At 45.6% G+C, this 27,395-nt stretch overlaps 2 protein-coding genes across 7 annotated transcripts in view; both read right to left on the bottom strand.

The window, feature by feature from the left end:
* Positions 1–9,996, bottom strand: part of COL23A1 (collagen type XXIII alpha 1 chain) — a 169,720-nt gene extending 159,724 nt beyond the window's left edge. Inside the window, exon 1 of the mRNA XM_027898912.1 lies at positions 9,840–9,996. Coding sequence (XP_027754713.1) covers positions 9,840–9,996 — 157 coding nt within the window. The remainder of the gene's footprint in view (positions 1–9,839) is intronic.
* A 7,008-nt stretch (positions 9,997–17,004) lies between these two features.
* CLK4 (CDC like kinase 4) overlaps positions 17,005–27,395 on the bottom strand; it is a 10,925-nt gene continuing 534 nt past the window's right edge. For 2 of the 6 annotated variants that reach the window (XM_027898905.1, XM_027898906.1), the window contains exons 2-14: positions 25,443–25,502; positions 24,737–24,894; positions 23,483–23,708; positions 22,218–22,308; positions 21,746–21,812; positions 20,085–20,201; positions 19,810–19,976; positions 19,608–19,702; positions 19,103–19,232; positions 18,692–18,774; positions 18,118–18,197; positions 17,449–17,536; positions 17,005–17,364 (exon numbers count right to left, since the gene is read on the bottom strand). In XM_027898905.1, the coding sequence (XP_027754706.1) occupies positions 17,227–17,364; positions 17,449–17,536; positions 18,118–18,197; positions 18,692–18,774; positions 19,103–19,232; positions 19,608–19,702; positions 19,810–19,976; positions 20,085–20,201; positions 21,746–21,812; positions 22,218–22,308; positions 23,483–23,708; positions 24,737–24,894; positions 25,443–25,496 (1,494 nt within the window). In that variant the 5' untranslated portion in view covers positions 25,497–25,502 and the 3' untranslated portion in view covers positions 17,005–17,226. Of the gene's footprint in view, positions 17,365–17,448; positions 17,537–18,117; positions 18,198–18,691; positions 18,775–19,102; positions 19,233–19,607; positions 19,703–19,809; positions 19,977–20,084; positions 20,202–21,745; positions 21,813–22,217; positions 22,309–23,482; positions 23,709–24,736; positions 24,895–25,442; positions 25,504–27,395 lie in introns of those variants that run through there. The other 4 variants (XM_027898907.1, XM_027898908.1, XM_027898910.1 and 1 more) reach the window with 4 other exon arrangements.

Genomic DNA, 27,395 nt, shown 5'->3' with positions numbered 1-27,395 from the left:
CCAGAAGCATCATTATTTGGTAGTAGTTACTGCCAAAGCTTCCCAAAATATGAAGCAGATCATATCAATACCAACTGTTCTCATCCTCCAGACAGATCTGCTGGGGGAAAAAGAAAAAAAAAAAAGAAAAGAAAAAAAATAGAAAAAAAAAAGAAAAATCTGTTCAACATCTCCTCCAAGTTCCTCAATCTCTCTCTTAGCAGCAAAGCAGCACAAACCTGCTGGATCCTCCTGCGCCGAGTGCGCTGGAATAGCACGAACGGGGGCTGCTCAGAGACAGCACAAAACGGGGAGAAAACCCAGACAAACTTGAGCCAGAAAAAAACATTTCCAGATGTACTCTGCACTGACAGATCTCATCTCTACCAGCATTTTTTTTTTTTTTTTTAGAAGTCTGACCACAAGCACACAGATGGTCGGGAACATCATCGAACCTATTTAAATTTTCTTTGTAAATACTTCCATCTCCATCATGTCACACTTGCTGGGAAGCCACCCAAGAGCCTGGGGCATGAGGGGTAAAATTTTTATGTGGTGCAGAGTTTAACAGGTCCACCCAGGGGTCACTGGCCTCTACATGCTGCCTGTATGGCCACCATCCACTGATGTGCTGTAAAGAGCCAGAAGCAAAGGGATAAACATGGGATTTCTTGCAATGCAGAGGACACATCACATATGGGCTGGAGCCAAGTCCACCACTGGAGTTGTCCTGATGTAAATGGTCCCAGTCAGCTTGTACTGGAGGGGACCTTCTGATGAACAAAGCCCCACACCACTGAGGGTCAGTGGTTCTTGCCATGGGGTTGCTCAAGTGGGTTAAAAAGCAGTTTGTGTCCGACAACCACTCCCAGGTACAGACTGGCTTTTCTTGGCGTTCAAGTCTTGCCATGACTGCAATCACTGTGAAAAAACAACCCACCAAGGGCAGCCACCATTCAGCAGAAACCAAGTTCTCTTAATGCCTTCAATGCACAATTATATAAATAGACCCAATTTAAGAGTGTGCCAGAAACATGAACAACAGCTTCACATGCAACCAACACAGCCCTAGACCCCTGCTCCACCCAAGACTCTGCATGGTCTACAAGATGAATATGAGCTCTTTCACAAATACATCCCCAACTCAAATTTGTGGGGAAAAAAGTGAATTCCTGCCACCAAAACCGGGAGCCCCCCCTGCCAGTCCCCTGGCTACACTCCATTCCTCCTGCACACTCAGGTTTTTTTCCTCCTTCTTGCCCCACTAGGTCACATTACAAAAAGCAAACACCCCACACTGGCTGGGCAGGGGGTCACTGGGGCCCTGGCATTCCCTGCATTTCCACAGCTTTCTGCCTGGTTCCCACAAAAGGCCACGAGCTCGATCCATCTGCTGCAGGGATGAAACCCAAGAAGCACATTGTACTGCACTGGCTGCCAAATCTGGGTGTTCAGGGGCATCTTGGCACCAGGGCCTCTTCTGCCACATGATAAAGCAGAGACTGATGGTGACAAACAAAGAACAGGTGGAGGTTTAATTAGATCATTAACCATGTGAGTGCAACCTGTAAGGCTGCATTAACCCAAACTTGCACCCACCAGACTCTGCTCGGGGTGGAAGGCACAGCCTGCAGGGACCATCCCTTCCCTCCAGGGCTGGATGCTGAGTGGGATTACCACGGGGTCATAGCTGGGAAATGATGAGAATTATTGCCTCCTGGGTCTGATTTAGAAAAGCAGAACAGAAATCCAACCTTTTCAATGTCTTAGTTTATCATGGCAGGACAGGTGCAGTTAAAAAAAGATCAGCCACTGCCTCTGTCTCCTCATGCTGCTTCTCCCTGCAGTGTGTCCCCACAAGGACCTATCACTCAGGGTGGTGTACCCTGTGCACGTGCATGGGGAGTTCATTCCATGGTTCCTGCACATCCAGCACCAACCCCAGCCCTGTGTGCACCCCTGACACCCCACCCAGCACCACGTGGTTTGGGTTGGAAGGGACCTTGAAGATCATCTCGTTCCTACCCCTCTGCCATGGGCAGGAACACCTTCCACCAGACCTTCTGATGAACAGGTTGCTCAAAGCCCTGTCCAGCCTGCCCTTGAAACCCTTGGACAAAAGACAATCCTGCCTCCCTCCTCCCTGCCCCTGCCTTAATTAAACAGCTCACTCCAGCCAACTTCCCAGGAAGTTCTCTTATACAAATGTTTAATGATCTAAACACTTTTTTTCCCACACTCGTTGGAGGTGTGAGCCACTCCCTTTGCCTTCACTGACTCCAAGTAGTGCCTTGAAGTTATTCACCATATTTATAGGCCTCCCCCTTGAACTTCGCTGCATCTTCCCAGAGAGCTGTGACACATATTTTGAGAAAACAGACAAAAGTTTCCTGATCTCTCTCTGCTTTTATGTCTGAAATGACACTTGCAGGTTTAAGTACAACCCCAGCTGGCACCATCAATGCTTGGCTCGTGTTTTGGGTTGGTAGCAGAGGGGTAAACGATCCGCACTCGGGGCTGGTGTTTGGATTCACACCCTGGGCTTTGTAATCCAGGCAAGCCACACATCTCAGTGAGCAACTGCTGCCACATAATTACTTGGTTAAAATCCTGTTAGGACTCTCAGCTACAGCCAACTGTGGGTTTCACTCTCCAGTTCCCCTTGTTCCCTCCCATGAAAATATGATGGTCAAAGCCCGAGCAAAATTTTCAATGTGAAGGCACGTTGTTCAGGGGCTGGAGCTCACAGGAATACTGTCCTTTAAGGAAACTCTATTTAACAAGTGCTGAAAGGGACTGTCTTGCCCAGAAATCTGTTAAATAACTGAAAAAGCTATTGATAGATTCGCTAATGTTTTAACCCCAGCTGGGAACTGAGTACCACACAGGCACTCGCTGCTCCAGCCTTTATTGGAGAGTCACGAGTGATGGAGTTATATTTGGATTCTTTAAAGGTCACCACACCTACTGCCCCTGCAACCCCACAAAGTAAAACACATGACCTTGTCTTACAGCAAAGAAACAGGAGAAAACAAGCAGCACCAGGGGAAGAGCAGTGATTCTGGTCGTGGAATGGCACGACAGGAAACAACTCCAGGTTTACAGATAGTCCAGGACTTCTCAAGTGGGAAGCCAAGGGCAGAGACTGGTGGGGCAGAGGGGGCTGCTTGTCCAGCCTTTGTCTGGGCTGGCACTCCCTGTAAAGAGGCCATAGGGAAGGTTAATTAACAGTACCTGTTGGTGAACGGCACAGCACCCACCCAGTGCAGGGAGAGCAGGATGATAGCAGTTACACAGCCCCTCTGCTCCAGTCTGATTTTGGCTGCTGTTACCTTCATGCTCCCAGCTGCATGCACAGGTGATGGTGTCCTGTGGCAGGGAAATAAGGCAGCTCTTGCTCCAGGAATACATCAGTGGTAGGCAACTGCCTCAAAATCATTTCTACGCAAAAGCCTGCTTCTATCCACACTGCATGAGTGATAAGATCAACCTAAAGCCTGCTGGGTTTGAGACACATTCCCATCGTGTTACACCCAGGGTGGACAGGAGATGACAGTACTGCTGGCTCAGAGAGGAGGCAGGGAGATAGAGTAGGTACCCTGCCAGCACCATCTATTTTCAATAATGGGCTCTGCAAAGCCAAGTCACTGCTCATATGGGTGACATTAATCCTTCATTTGAACAGGAAAGAGGAGGAAACCAACTGGAAGCTAATGGGAAACTCCCAGGTGAGTCAGTCCATGAGCACCAAACCAACCTGCTCCAGAGCCTCTTCTCTGGAAAGGCAGCACTGAAAGGGTTGGCAGCAAAAAAATATCTGCGCCTGGATAAATGACTTCATATGTCGAGACAAAGATAAAGTTACACAGAGCCTCTCACAGAGGATATGGTCATCGGGTTTATTTTTGTAGTTTTCATTACACTCAAAATAACTTTGGCAGACTTAGAAAAAATAAATTTTCAAAGCCTTCTCCTATTGATGTCACCAGTTTTAATTAATTTTTGCTGAAGTGGTCTGAAGTGCTGGGATGGGCTGGTTCCTGGTGTACCGCTCCGGGCCTCCGTGTTCAAACGCTGGGGCTGCCCCAAACGCCACCAGGATAAATCCTGCCTTCAGTCCCACTGGAAGGCGGCTCCGGCCCATTTCCCTGCCACAGTGGTTTTGAGGCCAGACTGCCTTTGAGCTCGTGCTCCGACTGTGTCGGAGGCGCCGTCAGCTCTGGGAATAACGCTGGTTCCACGCTATTTCCTGCCTCTGAGAGCCGCGCCCGCAGCCAGCGGTTAAAGCCACCTCGGCAGGACGTTAAATGTCACTGCTGGCTGACACGGCAGCGGCTCTGGAGGGTATTGTCTGGATGGGTGTCGAGCAGAGGACGTGCCTCCCCTCAGATGCCAGCACGCTGGGCAGCTCGGTCTGAGGGCAGACCTCTAATTCCCAGACTCAAACCTGCCCTTTGCTGCACACCTGGCTGTCACCTCCCGCTCCCACCGACACCACCAGCTGTCAGCAGGGTGCCAAAAGTGTAAGCAGAACCCCCCTGACACTGCCATGATATATCTGGCTGCTGCCACCTCGCCAGCAACCCCCTCTGGACACACAGCAACACACAGGACTACCAGAAAATCATTCCTCTGCTTTCCAGGGGCACTTTGGGACTCCTTCCCCAGTGCTGGCTGGCACCCTGCAGCACTCAACACGTGGCTGGGAGGAGATGCCAAACCAAGCAAGACTCCCTCTCCTCCATTTATTTCCATCTATTGCAACCACTCGAGAAAACAACCCCTGACCTAAAGGCTTCCATCAACAGAGAGTCCTGAAACCAGAGTTCCCCAGGATGATGTGGAGGCCTCTGTCCAGCTGCTTTCCAGCACCTTCCAGTGAGATGATGCAGGTTATCCGTGCCCACCCCAGGTAGCTCCTGGGAGAAGGAGCTGGTGGGTCCTGCACATGTGGCATGCAGACACAGCTCCAGATGTCCCTGGGGCCTTCCACAAACATCCAGAAGGGACTGGGGAATGGTCGCCAGGAAGGACTGATGGAAGGTAGCCAGCAGTCATTTCTAGGCTCAAAGAGCATTTTTTCCAAAAGCTGCTAAGGTCTGCAGATTGGATTTTTGATTTTTGAAGGGGTAAGATTTGAAAGCTCGTGAAACAGAAAGTAAGTGCCTGCATTTAAATGGCACCATTTGTCAAAAGCCCTTCTCAGCCAGTTGTCCTTCCATACTTGGATGCTTTAACACTTGGCTTCTGGCTCGTTTTTCAAAATCCCTGGCACAGCTTTTTCTGTGCAAGGGAGAATTCTGATTGCATTTGTAAGTTTAGTACAAAAAAAAAAAAATCCTGTTTATGCTAATCTGTAATTCTGATGTTCCAGCCTCCCGTAGGCAAAGGCGGACCGAGAAAGCAAACCCTGCTGATGCAAAGTGGTGGGAAGGGGACAGGAAACTGAGGCAAGGGGGATTCAGGAGGCATTTTAATACCTGAAGATGGTGTAAAGTTCCTTGTCTGACTCCAGATCATAGAAATTACAGAAAAATACTGAGCTTTAATGGCTTCAGGAGGCAGAAAAGGGTATCTTGAAGTGACTGTAAGGAATACTTCAGAGGTTTAAGCTCAGTAGATGCAAAGCAACTCAGAAAAGCAGAGATCGCTACTAATTTAAAAAAAGAAATACTAGCTTTCATTTGGTATTTTTTATCATCTATTGAACTCTCCTGAAGGACTCATGGCTCAGAAATGCAGCACTACAGGCCCAGACCCTGAAGATGCAGCAACAGAGAGCTGCTATCACGCGAGAGTGTGAAACAAAGAGCCGGCATCAGCAGAGCTCGGCGCATCCCATTTGGCCTCCTGGAAAACATCTGCCTCTTGTCAGGACTACAAAGCCAGCAGAGCCCTCTCCCCCTTGATCTCCAGCAATTAGGGAAATTCTGTTGTGCTAATTACCTGGGGAGACGAAGCGGAGAAGGCAGATAGCGAGTGACACTTGAAGGGCAACATTTACACCAGCAAAACATTAGGCAGATATTTCCAGTCGCTGCAAAACCACAAAAAGTACCGCGCCAGGATTCCAGAGCGAGCTGGGGAACGCTGATCCCCGGGTATAAAGTTAGGGTAAACACTCAAATAATAATACTGATAATAAAATTATAGAAATGATACAAGCAAGAGAGCCTCTGGAGCTGCTGAGCCTGCAGAGGTAGGGAGGGTTTCACAGGACCGCCCTCCCCAAAGTGCACATGGTTTGAATTGCCGAGGAGTGGAGCAATCCGCCGTCCTGCCGGCTGGAGCACCACGGCGCTCCTCCCGCTGCCAAGCCATTATTGGGAAATATTTGTCACATATTAACTGGAACATCGGATTACTACACCCGACATTTAACACCGGTTTATAACACACACACACGTTCGAAAGCACACGGCACCGTCCCAGTGTGAACTCGAGGGGAAGGGTGGGGGGGGATATGCCCCATCCAGCAGCCAGGAAATTTGGAGTTAAGGCTCCAGAGGTGCTGTTAAATAAAAAGGCACGTGGAAACACAAGGAGTAGGTTGAGACACGCAGTGCGAGAGCAGCCAGCAGGGCTGGAGCTTTTCACACCCTCAGTCCACAATACAGCAAGGACCAGCTGCTGGGCAGGGCATGCTCTGTGGGCTGGTTTTCGCTCATTTTTACTGGATTGAAGAGGAAACATTTGCTCTCGGGCTCTAGCAGGGTGCATCCAGCACCTTGAGCTCTTGTGGGACCTTCTCGTATAGCTCAGAGACTTTTGGCCTGGCAAACGCTGCGTTTGACAAGAGCCTTTTGCACCGCAGGTTTTAAAAGACTGCATTGAAAACATAAGGTGGAAAAGAAAATAAAAAAGAATCCTTAAAAAAACCATATATGAAAAGGCAGCCAGAGCTCACACAACTGATAAACAAAGTGTTTACAAGCATGAAGTTTCGGTCTTGCCTTCAACCAAGTGCTTATCAGCTGAAGGCTGCCCTAAATGCCATACACACAAATGTTCCTGCACCTGCTGGGTTTTCATCCTGCTGCAAAGGATGGGTGAGGATCCCACCAGAGAAAGAGGCTGAGCATGAGGGGATGAGGGGCCTCTGCAAAGTATTACAGGCCTGGCTTAGGGAGTAACAGTAATTACAATTATTGAGCTGCTGTTTCGCACTGGGACGACATATGGGGAGAACATATGGGGACAGCCTGTCCTGGCCCTGCCCTGTGCCCACAGCATGGAACTGCTGCCACCCTGCCCCAAATAGCTGAGGGGACTGAAAGGCCATATTTGTCCCCAGAGTGGGGTCACCAGCCCGTCACAGCGTTCCAGAGCCTGACCCACACTTGGTCCAGCTGCCCCAGCCCCCAAGGATGCTCTTCTCTCCCTCAGCCACAAAAATGCCCAAACCACAGAGGACTCAAAGTGACACAAAGTTGTTGTCATCATCCCCCCGCTCTTTTCGGTTGAATGAATAAAGCAAAACAAGTCAACATAAAGCAGCACACAGATGTTCAAGAGCAAGTACAGAGGCACCTTTTTGCAGCATGTCCAGCCTTAGATAGTACTATTTTAGGCTGGAAAAAAAAATTTAATTATTATTATTTTTTTAAAAATTGTTATTACTTTCAAGGTCAGGTTGGTTGGGGCTCTGAGCAACCAGATCTACTTGGAAATGTCCCTGGCTACTGCAGGGAAGTTGGGCTAGATGACTTTAAAAGGTCCCTTTCCAATCCAAACTATTCTGTGATTCTATGATTTTTCTGGATGACCGGGATGTCTCCATAGCCCTGGTGAAACAGCCGGGCCCCCTCTGCCGGCCACCAGCTTCTACTGGCCACTGGCCCCTCTCCACAGCCCTGAAAAGCCCCATTTAGAACCCAATGAGCCCTACAGATAAATAGGTGACTTATTGAAGAGTACAACATGGGCCAATTTGGATTGTTTTTATTTTTTGGGGGGAGGAGTGGGTATTTATTTTGTTTGTGTGTTTTTCAAGCAGTGATTTAGGATGCTGTAGTCAAAATAATTTGACCCTTATTTAACTTTTAAATGGATCATAGTCATCTTGTCCCAAACTGCTTTGAAGGTGTAATAAGTCAATTCTATCAAAGCAGTGCCCCAAAAGCAACCCCCACCCCCTGAAATCCAAACAACCCCCCAAACTGACTGACTTCTAGGAAAAATCAGATCTTATTTAAATCATGTGGATTGCTCAAACCAGGAGGCAATTCAGCCTTCCTCTGGAGAAAGAGGGGGAAAAAATTAAACACATGTAAAGATTTCTTTGATTTGCTCAAAGATAGCTGAAAGGCTTCAGGACAGACCAGCATCTCATCCCCCTGTAGCACAGCACTCGGCTCCCTGCAGGATGGGATGTTTCCTACCCACCAGGAAATCACTTCTCCTTCCCTGGGCTCACAAATTACTTTGACATTCGTTACTAATGACTGTAATGAGCATTTCAGCAGCACGTGGGAAAACCTTCCCCCTTCCTCTCTTCCCCCCATCTCCCAAACACAGCAACCAGCAAACCCAGTGACCCAGAACTGAATTGGGACCTTCCTGGACAAAAGGAGCCTCTTCAATCCCAATTGCTTTCCACAGAGCTAAGGAAAAGCCTCTTGACCACTTAGGCACACCAGTAGTGCCCTGATTGCCCAGACCGGGGAAAGACACAGGCCAGAGCCCCGTGAGGTGGATGGATTTGTTGTGTATCAAAAGGGAGGGAGAAAACTGTTTTGACCACCTTCCAAAGAGCTGAAAACAAGCAGGATTTGTGTCTCAGCTGATGGGGCTTGTTATCCAGGCACACAGGGAACCCGCAGGAGCCTTCCACTGGAAAGGCAGCGAGTATGTTTAAGAGCATCATTAGTGAAAGGTTTCTGAGGTTATTAAACATAATCTCATGGAGGGGGGGAAAAGTCCATTTCCAAGGCAGTTTAACATAATCTTTTGGTATAAAAAAGTTCTTCTTTTTTCCCTCCTGTGAATATGGACTAACGCTGCATGTTCTGGCAGGATTCATATCCAGGATGGCAGGAAAAATTGAGCCTGCTCCTTTGCCTATCCTGCGTCTCCCAGGTAGCATTTATGGATTGTTTGTTTTCTTTAAAACTGCAGTGGAACTATCTGCTGCTTGTAAGCCCTTGTAACAGGCCTGTGCATTCTCAGCCATCAAAGCACTGCACATCTTTCACCCATCTTTTGCTACTTCTGTGAAAAGAAAAAGGAAAAGGCTTGAAGTGCCTCAGCTCAAAGTCATTTGCCCCATTCAGTGTGACAGCAGAGCACTTCACAGAGCATTTCTGTACATGAGGTTCCTTTAACTAATCTAAGCTGTTTATTGTCTCCAAGGAGCATGCACTTCCCCAGCAGAACAGGAAGTTTTGACAGTTTTAGAAGTTCATTAAACTCTGTGAGGAAATTTAAACAATCGGTGACAGCAAAAGAAGTTGCTGCCCTCCGAAAAGGCAGGGAGGCTGCAGCTTTTAATTATAACACTTCCATTAAGCCCCAGTGATTGTGTTACTACTTCTAAATTGTTTTGGCCCAACACCCAGGACCCACAACCCAGTCAAGCTCTTCTCTCTTTTATTCTTATAGCCAAACATCTCTTTTGTCCAAACCTCAAGCTCCTTTATCTGTAAACAGGCCAAAGCAAGGCACTGGGACAAGTTAACAGTCTCAAGCACAACGGAGTGCTTCAGCCTGAGAAAAAATACTTCTTAACACATTTCCCTTGATTAAAAGGAATATACAAAATAGGAGACGAGGAGCTCAATGGCATCAGAGCCTCTTCAGTGGCCCCAGAGCCTGGCTCCCAGGCAGTCTGGCATGGGCTGTGCTGGAATGTTTGCACCTACCTGGGGGGCACATGCAGTCTGAGGGAGCCTCTCTCGCCGTCCTCAGCTTTGCTAGTCCTTCACCCAGTTTCTGTTTGGAGGAGGAATAAGAACAGCCATTTAGAGAGTACATAATGTCTAAATGCAGGCTGTGCACACATGCCAACAGCCAAGCCATCCAGCACACTCCCTTCCAGGGAAGTGTAATGGTTTCATCCTGTTGCGTTCAGCCTCTTTGGATAATACCCCAAGCTTTAGTAGCACATCAGTATTACAGATTTCTTAACAAATGGCCAGTCTACAGCTCTCACTTGGAGCAAGGAGAGACTCTTTCTGCACATCCCAAAGTCCCTTTAGCCAAGCTTCATTAGTAGGATTCATCCTGAGCTCCTGTTACAAGTCCCATGTTCAGTTGTGCCGTGATCTGGCTGATATTGTACTTAAAATTCACGCTCTGTGGAGTATTAGAGGTTTCTTTTGGAGAGGGATGAGGAGGGCAAGGACAGTCAATAGTGTGGAGTGCTCACCCACAGCCAGGTCTACCCAAAGCAGAGTGTTTCCATCTCCAAGGTGAAAAACTCATCAATGGGACAACTAGAACTCATAAAAATTCCCAGAACTCAAGCAGTGTCTACGTGGCATATTGCAGGCAGATGTGAGCACACTCTGCCTGCTCCCTAAGCCAACCAGACTGTTCGTGCCTGTTTTTAGGACACTGCCAAGCCCGAGTTAATGAGCCCTGTTGACAGGTATGTCACATTAACTCAAGCCGAGCACTTCGTGGCTGGGGCAGCCCAGCAAAGGTGGGAACAGCTCATCCTCACCCACAGTCCCCACTCTCTCAGTCCTCCAGGAATGCCCTGTCTTACCTCAAGTACTTGCCAAGAGACAAACCAACAATCTGATAACTGGAGTCCCTACATTTCAAAGAAGGAATATTCAAAGTACTTATTGGATTTGGGGTGTTAAGACTTCAATTTTATACAGAAACGGCCCAGTCTCTGTTCAAATATTTGAAAACTGTAGACCATTCAGGAGTTAGGCTACCTGTGAATTGGGTTATTTTCCTTTTATTCTGAGGATTAAATAGTTTTATCTGTTGCTGAAATCCTATGCATTCCTCTCCAGCTGCTAGGATATGGTGCCAAGAGATCCAGAAAGTATCAACATGGTTTCATAGCACCTGACAAAGCAGTTGTCCTAAGGGAAGTAACAAACTCCATAACAATCCAGTTGCCTTCTGCAAAATATACACTTTCGTTGAGAAAATGTGGCAAAAAATTAGCTAAAGGACTTTTCTGACCTGCAGTCTAAATGTCACAGAGTTGCTTAAATTTCATCTGTCTACTTTTAAAGTAATTTGGATGATAAAGACGCTTGAGGAAATGAAAATGAGCTCTTCCATCCTTTTAGTTCTGCAGGCATCACTGGGAATGGCAGAGGAGATCTGAATCCTGGAGCCAGTCCTCTCTTCTCCCATTGAATTGTTCTTGTCATGCAACTGATTAATCTGGACACTGTGGACAATAAATCCTTTGTGAACAAAACGGGCCGGCTCTGTTTACAACAACTGGATGTTTCCATAATCCTCCCGTTAATATTTTCCCTCCAGTGTGAAAACTACACGCTTCGAGCTGGGGCTTTTGGCACAGAGCAAGTGGAGGTGCTGCCATGTCAGGACCACGCTGCTGGCAGCGTTTCAGGGGGCATCAAAGCAGGAGCCTGCAGCACGTCCCCCTAATGGCACAGCCAAGGGACGGGCAAGGTCCTGCCACAGTCAAACCAGCAAGTTCTCCAAAGTTTTAGGGATGCCTGTCACAGAGCCAGAAGCTAAATCCTAGTTGTATAAATTGGCTTTCATTACCTTAACTACACACTCTCAGCCCTCCTTTATTATTTCCTATCCTCTTTTGCTTGCCAGACATTTAAACAACACTAATAGGAACTGGGCCAGTGTGTTGGTGTTGTATTTGCTGCTCTTTACACACAGCTCTGCCATAAATTACGCCAGCAAACCCCTCGACTGGTATATGGAGTAATGCTTTTTGGGTCGTGGCAGAACAAAGGATGCTGGGTCATGCACGGGGAGCGTATGGAGCTTTGGTTTCACTTCTGAAATACTGTGGTAAACTTCAAAGGAGGACCAACACAGAATTTAACAAAAAAACTGACCCCAGGCATCAGTTGATGTTCATGACGATGGAAATATTCTCTCGCTCTCCAGAAACTCTCCAGCACAGAAAGGGCAGGAGTTGCCTGACGAGCGAGCCGTCTTATGTAACAGGGTTTGGTCAAGAAAGAGACCCTTTCTGAAACTCTACCAGAAATAAGAAGTTCATTTGAAATGGCCATCAATAGATAACTACAATGACTACCACGCATTCCTTGAATTTGTTACTTGATTCAAAATTTGCTCTCGTATTGACAAAAGTTTGGCCATACTAAATATTTCAACAAGCTCACTCTTGCATTAGAAACACAATTATGTGGTTTTGCTTTATTTTCCGCTGTACAAACTTCATCTAAGCATTCCCAGTACAAAACAAGCTTTCCACACTTAACTAAATCCCAGCAAGAGGTTGCACATGATCTTACGCAGTGCCACAGAAACCCTTCCCATTGCTAAGCACATTTATTGGAATAATTGGAACAGAACCGCTGCCACGACCGGCAGGCTAATTCCTGCCTGGAGAAAAGACGTTAACTCGAGTCTGTGATTACGCCTCACAGGCACCCCCCTGGTCTGGTATTCAGGGTTTTCACAAAAATATTTTTAACATTTCACTTTTATCAAGGCACATCAGTGCAACTCCGACAGCAACAAACAGCATGAGGAATTGTCTCCCCGTGCCCCCAGCGCTGCCTCCATCGCTGCCCACAGCCCCAGAGCTGTTCACAGGGCACCACACACAAGCACATTTTTGCACGGCTGAGGCTTCGTGGCTGTCACAGTTTCAATGCAGGGCCGTGTTTTGCACTTCAGTCAAGCCGTTAACGAAATCCCGGTGTAAAACCTTCCCCAGATGTCAGAATCGATCACCTGGGGTGTCCTTGGGCAGCCCCGTAAGCCCTGTTGAATCTTGCTGAACTTTATGAACTACTGTTTAAACAAATCCAGCAAATCAACTGTGGGATCTTCAAGCATTTCCTATGAGTGATGGAGCCCTCCCAGTCCCCCTTGCCTGCAAAAAGCCCCAAACCTAAACACCAGGGTCGGGAAAAAGATAACCCTGGAATCAAGTGTTACTTCTCCCAGAGATTTAGTTGAGTTACAGAGAAGGGCATCAAAGTGCATAATAGTTCTCCAAGTAGGGGACATCTTTCAGCACAGAAATATTTATTGAATAATTTCAGCAAACCCTGGGACTGAAAGTTAAGTAACTAGTGGCGGGTCTCCTCTGCCCCCATAAATCAGTTCTGCACTGCCAGACCACAATACACTGTGAGAGACAGCCCAGATAACAGGGATCATGTTCATAAATTTCTAACAAGGAAATTATGGCCCATTACATCCCAAGATAAATAGTATTTAAGTACTCGGGTTACCTGTGCCAGTGAATAGAATGAGGGGGAAAGTCGCATCTCCTCAAACACTGAGCTGCCGGCCTGGGGCACTTTGCCTCCTAAACCAGACGGGCACTGCCACGCCTGATTCACGGAAATGGCAGGGAGAAGGGGAAAGTTTGGTATAAAAGGGAAGAAGTTTACCCAAAAGGGAGGAGAAGCCGGTGACACTCGGAGCGATCCCCGCGCCGCAGCGGAGCCGGAGCGCCCGCCCGGAGCCTCCCCCAGCGGCGCGGCCGCTCCTGCGGGCTCTGCCCGCCCTGCCCGCCACTCACCTCGCGGAAAAGCTGCTCCAAGCGGGGCTGCAGCGCGTCCAGCAGCGGCCCGTGGGCGGCGGCGCCCCGCTCCTCCAGCGCGGCCAGCCGGCCCTGCAGCTCGGCCGTCTTGGCGCCCAGCAGCAGGCACACGGCCACGGCGGTGAGCGAGAGCAGCAGGCACAGCGCGGAGGTGGCGGTGCCCGCCGCAGCCCCGGCCCCGCTGCCGCTGCCCGCGCTCATCGCGCCGCGCTCCGCGCCGCTGCGCGGGGTCCCGCTCGGCTGCCGCCCGCCCCCCGCCGCCCGCGCATCCAGCGCCGCCCCGTGCGCCGCGGGCGTGGGGCCGGAGCTGCGGAGCGGCCGCTCTCCTCTTCTCGCCCCGCCGGCCCGGGTCTTAAGCGGAGGAAGAGGGGGGTGGCGGCTCCCCCTACCCCCCCCCGCCCCGCCGCCTCCCCCCGCGCTGGGGAAGGGGGGATGCTCCGAGCGCTGCCCGCCGCCCCCCACGGGGGATTACGCGGAGCAGATCCCACCCCCGCTGCCCGGCCCCCCGCGGGGACCGCTCCCCCTCCCCGCACACTCCATCCGAGGTCCCGGTGGAGCCCCGCGGGCGGGGCACGGGCAGAGCCGCTGCGGGGAGCGGGGTGGTCGCGGCGGCGGCCCCGCTCCGGTCCCGGTGCGGCAGCGGGGGCACAGCGCAGCCCGCGGGCCGGGCGCCCTCCAGCGGGATCCCCCCGCGGGAGAGAGGGAAGCAGGGAGCGCGAAGGATGTGCCCGGCCGCGGGGACACGGAGCGGGGGAACGAGAGCGCTCCCGGAGAGCGGGACCTGCGAGAGGTGTTACCCGGCCAAGAGATTTGTGCCTTCTGCTCTACAGCCCGTCTGGACCGCGGTCTGTTTTAGGGAAGAGACATTATCTGGAACCCCATGGCGCATTGTAACTCCCCATGTCACGGCGCTGAAGTTCCCCAAAGGGAGCCCATGAATGAGAGAAACTGTGCTCATGTATAAGTACCCCGTTGTTACAGTGCTTTACAACTCTTATCTGTAAAATATCCTCTGCCTGTCTAGACTCATTTGCACATCGCAAATCCCTGACCACAGACACTGCCCTAGCAGGAGTAATTCTTACTTCTAGAATAGATGAGTGAAGCACAGGACAGTTAAGAAATGCTACTGTATCAGTAATGATACCAGTTACAAAATCTGTTAATAAAACACACACATGTGCACAGCTAGACGGCAGTGCTGCACAAAGACATGATTTTGTAGGGATTTCCAAAGCAGCTAGCCAGGCAAATCTGTATCATTTGCTAACAACTATTTCCTGATCTCCTTCAGGGCCTGAAGATGCAAAGAGCATCTTCCTTACCTCCTTCTCCCGAGCCTGCCAAGGCCATCCGTGCAAGCCCCGTGAGATCAATTGCAGACTCACAGCACCACCACACCGGGCGAGAAGTATCTCATCCTAAAATGTGCCCATGTGACCCACTCCTTCTGATGTGCACGAAAAGGTGTGAATGCTCTTGTAATTATTTAACCAACAGCCATGGCTTGATCCAGACACGTGAAGGTTACAAACCGCCCAAATTACACTCAGGTGTGAAGATGAGAAGGGGGGTGTGAGCATAATCTATCTCCTACAGGACAGGGCATCCCCAGAGGCACCAGAGCCCCGGCCCTGGGTGCTGCTCAGCTGCCAAGAGCCCCACTGGGGAGCCCAGGGGCAAACCAACACTCCTGTACCCACTGCAAGGCCTGCAAAGCCACTTGGCACCTCACTGCAGATGCCTCATTAATCGTGGTAGTGCTTTTTTTAAAGTTTACTGGAAGAAAGTAAGTCAATTTAAACAGGGCTTTGTATTTTTTCTAGCCTGTATCTCCCCGATGCAAGGCATTTCAGTACCTACATCAAATACTCTGTAAGCAGGAGTACCGAGTCTTTCCCTCAATTTGATAGAACTGTTTTATAGTTACAGTTTTATTATTATAGCAGCACATAAACTTTTCTCCCCCCCATCTGCCTTTGATTTGCAGCGCTTGGCTGATGCACTCAGCCAAGTCCTTGCTTTGCCCCTGAAGCTGTGGGATGGGAAGTACTGTGGGAAGAAGGGAAGGAATTTGGTCTTGCTCAGCCCCACGGAGCTGACCTGGACGGCACCAACTGTTCCATCTTCTGTCATGCAGAGCAGAAACAATGTCACCAACACCGGCATCCAAGGAAAGGGGGTGGCTAGGGTGGGCTCTAATCAAGCCCCAGAGGTGGCACTGGTTACAGAAGATAAGCTTTCAAAGCCTGTCCCAGCTCTATTTTACCCCCACAATTCAGAGATATGCACGTCTGGAGCCTCTTGCAAATGAAGCCTCATTCACAGCAGTGGAACAAGGACAACAGTTTAAAATCTTACTGTGCATTCGGGCTAACTCAGCAAGCACAAAACCTGAAGTCAGGCTCCTGTGGAGCTGGAACAATTTACTGTTTCCTCCCTTTGAAGAAAGGTTTGTGTGGTAAAGTCAGGACTGAAATAAAGAGCCAAAATTTGCTTATTGCAGCTGCCCTGACAGACAGCCTGAACACTCCCATGGAAGGTTCCCCTCCTACTGCTCGGCAAGCCAACCACACTGTGTCAAACGGATTAAGGGAGCTGGAGTAAGACCAAGAAAACATCAACTTAGAGACAGAAGAACAAAAACCACCAAAGTACATTAATGGGTCTAGGAAACTTGTACCATTTCCTTCTCAACTCAGCACCTGAGTTCAGGAGTCACAACTGAGAATGCGGCCTTTTCCTTGTATAATAATGATGCCTGTGTTTCTGGGTTGCCAAGGTTACTTCATTCATCAAGCAATTAGAAATCAAGCTCCACGGAAATATGCATTTGAAGACTTCAGAATGATCTCCTTATCACTGCAAGGGCTTAAATGTGTCACAATTCTGTGGCACACTGTGTTCCTCTGCAGCAGGAGGAACAGTCCTAAAAACCTTATCACAAAAATCTTCAATGACTCAGAACAGTATTTAAAATAGGAAATGCTACTTTTCAAACCTCAATTAAAGAGATTATATCTATAAATACTTAACACTGAAAGCATCAGACAAGTTTCCAAGGACTAACTAGCCAGCTGGAACAATGCATGCTGATTAACAGAAAACCTGGAAAAAGGTGACTCAAGAAAATATCTACTTATGCTACACACCACTAACAACCATGTTTCAGAATGGCAACACACTGTTATCCAGTGTAACGAGGTGGTCCAAGTCCTTCAAATCTTTTCTTATGGCTAATAAAACAAAGCTTTTTTTTTTTTTTTTGTCAGCCAGCCCAGACTCCTCATCTGCAAAAGGACAGTGGCATAGGTTCAGATAAAAAACAGTTTTCAAAAATGAAAATTACTTTTATTTTTCACTTTGATACCCAGAAGACTACAACTGCTCAACAAGGTAAACATAACAGTTATACAAAACATATGTAATTATTTACAGACTTAACTGTACAAAATAATTTAAAGCTTACAAAAGTTTCATGCAACCTCTGCTGACTGACTGACACAGTCTAGGAAATCTCCTGGAAGAAGCATAAAAGATCTCTGAACTTATTTATTTAATGGATCAAAGAAAGGATGCTGCAAGGCTTCATCAAGAGTAATTCTTTTGGCTGGGTCATATTCCAGCATCCTGCGAACCAGGTCAAACAGGCTCTGATGATCCGTGTCTTGGCAATGCATGAATTCCTGAAACAAAAAGAACAGGAGGTGTTTTGGAGAGATCTTTCACAACTGCAAGTCTCACAGAGCAATAAAAGTGTTGTCTCCTACCTTTAAAGGCTTACAGCGCCTCCTGACATAGCGGCCTGCAGAGCTGTGCTCATCCCAGTCCAACTGGTCGTGGTGGAAATAATGCTTCCTGCATGGCAAGGAAAGTCACATTAAGACAGAGTCAGTGCATAAAGCAGGCAGATGCTTTCTCAAGTCTTAAAACACCCTAAGGTGTTCCTGTGTTTGTCTCTGCATTTAGGAGTTAACATATTTTCCATTACTGACATTTCAAGAGATGGATGATCTCAGGTATTTCAAGAGAAGTACTTGGTCTCATCTGCTCATCTGTCTATCTATCTTCTTCCTCTCAATATAAATATTCTGACTGACAGCAGGCTCCTTCTTCTCAGATTTTTTTTTTTTAAACAAAAATCAGTGTCTAATCCTGTTCTGGTGACCATTCCAAACTTGGCTTTAAAGACCTAAGAACATTCATCCTCAGTTACAGGTCGAGAGACTGATAGTTCATACTAAGACCAGAAAAAAGGACTGTCAACTATTTAATTCACCTCAATCTGACAACACTTCTTGCAACAAACTAAGAGGTAACAAAAAGCCTGTGAGTCCCTTTGTTGATCTTCACCAGCTCATAGTTAACAATGGCAACTTTACAGTATCTCATGTAACAGGAAAACGTGAGGCAACTTACCACTTGTGTAGTGAACATACCTGGATTTCTTGATCATGTGAGTGGGCAGAGGCCCCAGGATTCTTTCCATCATTGCCAGGTGTTCTTTACTATCGTGTGTCTGTGTGGAAAAAAGCAACGAATGCACTTAGCACACTTTTCTCCTCTCAGCCACTTCCTAACAACGTTTAACTACGAACAACATGTTTGCCAGAGCACCGTCCCAGTATCTTTACATGTTACCACCTCAAATTGTTAAAAACAGATTATGCAATGCAGGTTATACAACACTTTGCACAGTTAAGATGGCCCTTGAACAAGAGAGTTCATAAGCCAAGTTTTGTACAAGTGTTTTCTTTACCCTTAATTCCAGCAGTATGAGACACGCTGCACAGGCTTCTTCAACCAAAATGGGAGAACAGACCATTTTAGACACTCTGAAGGAGATATTTAAACATCTTAATTTTATATGCATGCTGGCTCTACAGTCTCATCTCTATAATCTTTAAGAAGCCTGTGAGGTTATGTCTTCTACACTAACAGTTAAGCACATCATTAAAAGATCCAAATCAGTAGCCTGTAACAAACACATTCTATTTAATTTTATGTACACACCTGAAACACTGTAAATCCCAGGTAATACTCAATCAGAATACAACCAATACTCCACACATCACACGGCTGCGACCATCCCAGCGCTGCAAAACAGGCAAAGTTGGTGATTTATTTTTTTAATATATTCTCAAAAATATAACCACAAAGCACATGCCCAGTTTGCACAGTTACTGATGCTGATCTTACCCCTCCACGACTCCCCAAACCTTGGTGGGAGAGAAGGGGAAAGGAACATGTTTGGACTTCTGTTTTTAGAGTACTTCTTTTACTGTTTACTCCCAAGAATTATCTGTTATGGTGATGGTTCCATAACTGGTTATCAGAACCACAAGCAACTCCCCCGGTTTATGAAATAAGGACATCTGAATGAACTGCATTTAACTGTCAGAAGGTTTAAGAGTCTTTACTGACCTAAAATAACCTCAGGAGCTCTATAATGTCTGGTAGACACCAGTGTGCTGTGATGCTCATCATCAAAGGTTGCACTTCCAAAATCAACGACTTTGATGTCAGTGTTTTTTAAGGTGCGCTCATCTCGCTTCTGCAAGAAAACCAAAATGCTGCCTGTTAGTGTTTTTTGACAGCATGCTCAGCCAAAAGGTATTCATCACATTATCTTCAAAGCACCAGTTAACATAAAACACTAAAAATTAAACCTGTGTAAAAAAACCCACTTCTTCCAAATACATCAATTCCTATTCAGGTCAATGATCCAAGAAAAAAGAGTGGGTAATAGTGATTTAATCTGAATACTCAAAACAGCTGTGTAAAGACCTTTCCCACAGTAACAAGAGTTCTTTTCCTCTTTCCTTAACTTTCAGGTTAACTTCAGTTACTTGTTATCTCTGTCTTGTTTTTTTTAAAGAGAAGTTCCAATGAAGACAGAAGGAGCGTAAGTTGGGAGAAACAAACTTACCATTTTGGCATTGTACTTCACTATGTAATCAGACTCCACAAACAAGATATTCTCAGGCTTTAAGTCTGTGTGAGTTAGTTTATTATGGTGTAGAACTAGAAGGAAGAAAAGAACAATATTCCATAATTTATACAATCATTTCCAAAAAGAAAAACCAAAAAAAACACCCACATATTTGATAAGAGTGTTGAAATTTACTTACAGTTTATAGACTGGCAAATTTGATAAGCCATGTTTCTAATGTCATTAATATGAAATGGCAGAAAGCTGTTTTCCTTAATGAAGTCATAAGTACTGAGCCCCAGCAGCTCAAACACAATGCAAACATGGCCATGATGATCAAACCATTCCAGCATCTGGACACAGCGGCTTAAAAAAGGAAAAAAAATAAAAAGGAAAAAAAAAGAAAACTCCATTTATTGAATAATTACCTTCCTCAAACCCTTGGTAAATTGACTACTCCAATTTTACACTTACAAATTGCTGCTTGGATCCATGTTGTTCAAGTGTTCCAACACCTGTATTTCTGAACGGGCTGCCTCCCGGTAGCGACCAACATTTTTCACTATTTTAACTGCTACATGCATTCCTCTCCTTCAAGAGAAAGCAAAGCATCACCAACTGGATCAATTATTGGTAAATACCCACGACCCCAAAGCAGCTTAATTTTAATAAGAGAAACACAGGCAGATGAAAGGTCATGGAGAATTACGAACTGGATAAGGGGAATTTGACTTAAGCACGCTGTGCTCAACCAGAACAGGTTTTATGAAAAATAAATGTAATACTGAGCTTTCCTTTCTCAAATACTCATTGTATATGCTACATTAACTACTTCCCAGTGGTTTTATCTCATGTAAAGCAGAATAAACATCAGGAATCCACCTGCAAAATGATGGAAAAAAATTCAAGAAGTTCTCATTTGAGCAAAAGTATGACCTTTTCTCCTGCAACTTGCACAACTTGTTCTGGCTCTTTCCCAGTGCTCCTACGGGATCAGGGGAATTGAGTAACTTCTGAAGTTTAGGTTATGAGCATTTTGTACCAGTGAAAGCTGCCCTGCACTGACTGTAAAAATTCCACCTGTAAGGTTATTACTTAATGGAACACAGACAGACACAGTTCATTCTGTGCCGTTCACTCTCAGACAAGTTTTAATTGTCTCTGTAGAGCTCTTTGGATTGTAATGACTCCAGAATATTGTCTGCCCTCACACCATGATCTCAAGCTCCAGAACACACTTAACTTGTGAAATGGCTGAACAAACAAATCAAACACAGAGGAAAATACATTAAAACCACCTCACAGAACTGCAGACATAAAGTATACAGTCTAAACAGTCTAACAACTCTTAGAACATACAGAAGTATTGGAAATACAGCAGTTTGCTTCTCCTTCACCAGACATGCCATCACACGGAAGTAATGATTCCATAAAATAAAAGGACTGGATACCAGATTATTGTTTATTCAAAAAGACTTTTAAAGGACAATTCTGATTATGGAGACTGAGGAAAGCAACTTACAGCTCGACCACTTCCAAGCAACTGTTTTCATTAAAAACTAAAACTGCTTTCTCGGTATCTCACTGCAACATCTTCTGAGAGTCACTCTCCCAGACTAATTCTGCTCTCTTTACCTATTCTCACCTTCTCTAGTTATGGCAGCAGCACTTACAGAATCAACAGAAAAATGTTATGAAGCAAAACACAGTTCCCAGTCACTAAAAACTGCATGTGACTTCTACTTAATGGTCTGCACCCTATGATTAGACAGTTTGTACAGAAAAAAAAGTTATTAAAGGTTTAGTTTTAAAGAAACCCTCTCTAAATCAATACTATCCTAGGGATTTCACAGAGTAACAGAAGAAACAAAATACATTCATACTGGAAGAGATGACTGAAGCGCCTTAAAAACAACCAGGAACATGCAGGACCACCTGCAAGTCCTCAACCATTTTAAACCAGGAACAAGCTTAGTTTTCAAAATCAGTATAATTGCTTTTCTCAAGTATACTGTATCACTTCATTCGAATTGCTTTCTTCTAAAGAAAATGTCCCTGAGCTTTAATTTCTGATCTAAGAAGTGCCATTTAATTTCTAAGTAAGAGATGCACTTAAAAAGATAATCAACACTTACATATCATGATCTATGCACTCCACTACTTTTCCAAAAGCTCCTTCTCCTAAAGTCGCAACAATTTCATCTAAAAAGAACAAAGATAAGTTAGAACTATACAACTACTTAAAAGAAGAATGAATATTATTAATGTAGATTTAAAAATGTGCCATTATAAAAGCATAATTACTTTAAAATTCAGCATCTGAATGCATTACTTTATTGGACAGGTGTCATGAAAACAGTTAGCCAAAAAAACTATCTCTTGTTCTAATCTCAAGATTCAAGTTCATTTACTAATTGGAACTTCTTGAACACAGTATTTAAATTCTACAGAAAAGAAGATATGCAAAAAAACAAAAAAGCACAAAAAAAACAGAACAAAAAGAGCAATGAAGATTTCTTTAGCCCCCCTCCTCTGACATACTATTCTAAACAGATTTTTTTTTTTTTTCTGAAAAGTTTTTTAAAAGTGTTGAAAAATGTTCTATACATCTTGCTCTTAGAACGTCTCCACTTTCACAGATCAGGTGACCCTCCTCATCATCCTCTACACTCCTGGATCTTTTCCTTCGGTGACTCTTCTGGGAACGGCACCAAGATCGTCCAGCCAATCAATATATCAGAGTGAATTCAGGGCAGAATACGCAATTCATTCAGCGGGGAGATATTCAGGCATTCAGTTACACACCAGGCCACGAACAGTTGGCAGGAGCAATTTCAAATTCAGTCCCCAGAAATTCACAGGGCACAGTTTATGTTACAGAAGAAAAACATGGCAAGGAACAGATTTTCAGATAAATACTTAAAGTGATACAAGCAACAGAAAAAAAAACAACACAATTTTTGTCTCTCAAACAGTGGCTTAATTGAAGACAGATTAAGACTGCAACATTGCTATTTCTAATACTTTGCTAACAAATAGTGAAAAACAGCATTTATTTGCATATCTAAGCTCTCAGACAGGTGAAATGCTTCTGTTCTTAAAACATACACTTCATGTAACTGATTTTACTTCCCTCATGTTTAGAGAGAGAAGAAAAATTACTCTCAAGTCCTTAATTTGAATGGTATAATCTCATACAACTTGCTGTTTCTACAGCAGAAAAGTGAAATAAAACACCTGGAGCTGCAGATGCATCCGTGGGCATCATGCCAATCGTGAGAAATTCAGAGGGCAAGCCTTCAAAGAAGGCAAGCAGCAAACTTCTCCCATCTAAGACATTAGGTGCCATTAGCTGGGCTCACAGCTTATCAAAGGTTTTTGGCATTAGGTGCAGAATTGTTCTTATCAATTTACCAGACATGCACATTCATACTTCCAATTAAGCCTATGTTAAGAAGGCATGTCATGCCAATTACCCTAAGTAACAGGATGGATGGCATCTCACAATCTACCTGAAAAATCAGTTCACTACGCTGTAAAACTGACAGCCGTACTTTACAACAGCATAGCTACCTGTCTTCAATTTCAACACAACATTTTTCAGATCAATCCCAGCGATTTTGACTACCAACCACCTACATTCCCAGTGTCCAACTAGTACTGATAATAACCCCACCCCCCACCCAACAGTGATCCAAAAATCTCAACTAAGAACATATTCACATGCTCCACAAAATGGACTCAAATACAAATCCTTTTTTTTTTTTTTTTTACTAAGATATTTCTTAACGTACTGTGGATCAGGAATTGAAGCTCTAGCACTCACTTATTACCACTAATTCATTAATAATAAAGTTAAAAATTACTCATACCGAATGCGATTGGTGACTGGAGCAATGATGTCTCTTATGCTTCCTTTTATGACTACTTTTCCTGCTCCGACCAGAGGATTTGCTATAGTGGTGGTGGTGACTCTTTTCATAGTCTCTGTGATAATGCCTGTGGTCATACACTTCACAGAAGTCATTCCTGTACTCCTCAACATATCTCCGGTCATGATGGTCTCTTTCATTTATGGCTCTATCGTCCAAATAATGACTGAAAATATATTTTAAGTGAATGTTCTCCACTTCAAAAACTTGAGCTTCCAACAAGATAAGTGACTTGAGCTGAGTTACACAGTATCTGTCTTTACAGCAAAAATTGACTCCCTCCCCAAAAACAGTGGAGCTTTTGATGTTACTTTATTAGGAATTTAACAACATTGTCAGTCTCAAATACATTGCAGCCATCCACACGAACGATATATGATCTGTCCACAGTTTGCACTCTAAGTAAGAAACTCAGACTGAAAAGGGAGAAACACTTCTTAAAATAAGACTGACCAACTCCATTACAATCTTAGAAGTCTCACAATAAGACACTTTCAATACAGAAACATCCCTTTCTATACTTTCAAAGCTCAAGGTGTTAAAGAAAAACAAAACCTAGTAGAATCAATCATTCTTAGTGCTCTGCAGTGAACGTTAAAACCTCAGAGATTATCAGGAACATGGATTCTTCTGCACAGGAAACAGACCTTTAAAGAAAGCTGCTGAGGCACAGAGTCCCCTTACTGCTGTACACCTACCCTTCCAGCAATTTTAAGAATGAGTATGAGCTCTTAAAAGAATTCCATTGGATCTTCTTCTCAAGGGAAAGAAACAGAAAAGTACATCTTTCCAGTGAAAGCACTGCGGGAGAAAACACCAACCACCTCCAAATTATTCAAGAAAAACTCATACTTACCACTGTATTTAATGGTTAAACAAATGTTCTCTTCCTCTTGTTCAGATCAGGTAAATTAAAATGCACCCTTTTTACTTGAAATTTAATACTGATTGTATTCAATACCGATATTTAACTGAAGCCACTGAAACAAACTAGTAATATTTGCTTGTTTTTATAAAAGAATTTCTATTTAATGGGTCAGGTACTGTGTTAACAACTACCCATTAAACTCGTCTGGAGTGAGCCAAACCATAAGAACTGACGATTGTGGGCACTCAAAAACTCTTTATCCTGAAAACATAGTTATTTTCGACACAGCAAGAAACATTTGCACTGCTCAGTTCAGAGTCTTATACCTTTCTGAGATGCGACTTGGTTTATAGTGCTTGCTTTCTTGGCCACTGCTGTGGGACCTCTTTCTGCGTTTGCGGCTGCTGCTGTGCTTCCTCTGATCCCAGCTCCTCCTGTCGTCCCACTCCGGACAATGGGATGGCTTTGAGTGCCTCATCTCCCACTGGAGAAACAGAACAGAGCAACAAACACACATGTAGATGCAAGTGAGCTCTTGCAGGCTGATCAAATATGACAGAAGTGGAAAGAATCATCTCCTCAAATAACTCTTGTTCCTCAGCCTCCCCCCCTCCATTATTTCAGTTTGGCAGCAGACACAGCTCTGTCAGCCCAACACTAACGCTGTTATGAAACACAAATCAAGACTAAATAGGCCAACTCATCTTCAATTAATAGCTTCAAACATGTCATTAAAGCCTGTTCTAAATAAACTCTCAAGTGACTACACAGAATCTCTTCCTTAAAGAGCCTGCTATTGGAGAAAACCCTTCATCTCCAAACATCCTCTCTGACAAAAACTGGATTTAGCTCTTCCTACTATACTCTGCACAAGTTACTACATGAAAATCAAGTATGTAAAATCAGCCTAAAAACTTCTCTCACAAAACTCTTCACAGATCCCAAAGCCAAGCCACAGTTTTTGAACCCCATTAAGCATTCAGGTCTGCGGGTGTTTTACAGTTCAGCTGATGTGCCAAAGACAAAACCCACCAGCTCCTCTTGCTGGATGTTAGGTGCAGGAATTCTTTGTTCAAACAGGTACATGCACAACTAAAAAAAAAAAAAAAAAAAGGAAGGTAAAACAGCGGTAGAAATAAAGAATATAATAAAACCAATTATTATTTGTTTACTGATCTTTGGCAGGAGTTTTTTGGAAGCAAAATAACCTTACATATCTATTTCAGTATATTCCAAAGAATGAACTTACACAAGAAAAAGTTTCCACAGTAAATAGTGACAGTGAGAACAGCAGTTTAGATACAAACAACAGTACAAGAGAAAAAATTATTGTAAATCATGTGTAAATTGAGTGAATCTGCATCCATTTACACAGAACAATGTTGGTTGCCTCTATACAAAAGAGGAGGCATTAAAAAGGAAACTTCTAGAACATGTAAATGAAAATATCTATTCTGAAAAAAAAACGAAGTTTTCTGATACTTTCACAAGATTTGTGAGAGAGGTTGATAGTTTAAAAAAACCACAGTAGACACCTGCACCAATATCTTTTACAGAAACAGGTTTTTAAATAACAGTACAATGTAAGTAGAGTGACAAACTGTGAAAAAATCAGTGTCTGGTAAACCCTTTGGGTCAGGCATGATTTAAGTGTCAAAAAATCTTATTCAGTTATGAAACGTGCAAACGACAATCCAAAATACCCAAAAAATTAAAACTGACTTGGTGCTTCATTTACATGCTTGAATCTCCTCTCTCCTCACACAACTCCAAGGCCATTTTCCTCTGCTTTCACCTTACGTAACTCAGGTTCCGAAGCACACTCAGGTTTCAGTTGCTCTGCTTTAGAGGTGCACGAACACCGAGTTACAGGTGAACTGAAAATTTTACTTAGGATTGCTGGGTTTTTTATTCCTTCCCCATTTGGCAGAAGGTAGGCTACACTACGGCTCTGTAGCACAATAAAATCGCCATTAAAGCGTCGTGCAGAGCACGGCTTGGGGGTGCAAGGATGGCCATTTGACACGAAAAACTGCAGAAACGGTTTTGCTGAAGATTAACTGCTGCTCAGCTACACTCAAATGCTTATTAGCGTTACCGGAATTCAGATACAAGTTGCAAATTCTGTCCCCAAAGGGGCAAGGGAAATGCAAATGAGGAGGAAATGGTCAGAACGGGTCTGAGTCCATTTTACAGCGGGAGCCACCTTAAGATTTTTGGACCATTGTGCTCTCCCCTTCTGAATTTATGCGCCGAGGAACTTCACTTATGTAATCCCGACAGCTGCCACGACCATATGCATTCCTGCAGCATATGGATCTAATCCATATCGCAGGCAGTTCTCACTCCCACATTTTGCCATCGGGTTTCCTCAAACGGGGAGCCGCGGCCCGTTCGCAAACGATCCCTGCGCGCAGAGGCCGCGAAAGCCGCGCCGTGAGCTGCCTACACAGCAGTTTCCAAATGCCTCTCCTCCAAAACTTGGCAGGCGGGGGAGGTCAAAGGCTTATCCCTTTGTACGATGGCCAAAGTCCGACAACGCCGGCCCTGGGAGGGGACGCCCCCGACCCCAACCCGCGGGCACCGAGCCCCCTTCCCCGCCGGGCTCCCCCGGGAGGGCTCCTGGGCGGGCGCCAGGCACGGCCGGGCCCGGTGACGGAGCACGGCCCGCCCCAGCCCCCCCGCACACATCCTCACACGGCTCCTGTGCCCCCCGAGGATCCCCCTGCGCCTCAACATCCCCTCACGCCGCGCTTGGCGCTCCACACGCCGCGGGGACAACGCCGGCACCCCCCCCCCCCCCCCCCCCCCCCCCCCCCCCCCCCCCCCCCCCCCCCCCCCCCCCCGCCTTGCGCCCGCTGCGTTTCCCCGCTGCTTCGTCCCTCCCTACCCTCCCCGGCAAACAGAACCGAGTGAAAAGAAAAGCGAGGGTGAAAAGCAAGCGGCGAAGAAGGGCGGCCCTCACCACTCACAGCTGAAAAAGAA

This window comes from Empidonax traillii, unplaced genomic scaffold (genome assembly GCF_003031625.1).
Source record: "Empidonax traillii isolate 1590-97213 ecotype Southwest subspecies unplaced genomic scaffold, ASM303162v1 scaffold630:size906685, whole genome shotgun sequence".
Lineage (NCBI taxonomy): Eukaryota > Metazoa > Chordata > Aves > Passeriformes > Tyrannidae > Empidonax > Empidonax traillii.
Note: the sequence above shows the minus strand (reverse complement) of the source record. Positions and strands in the feature narration are given on the sequence as shown.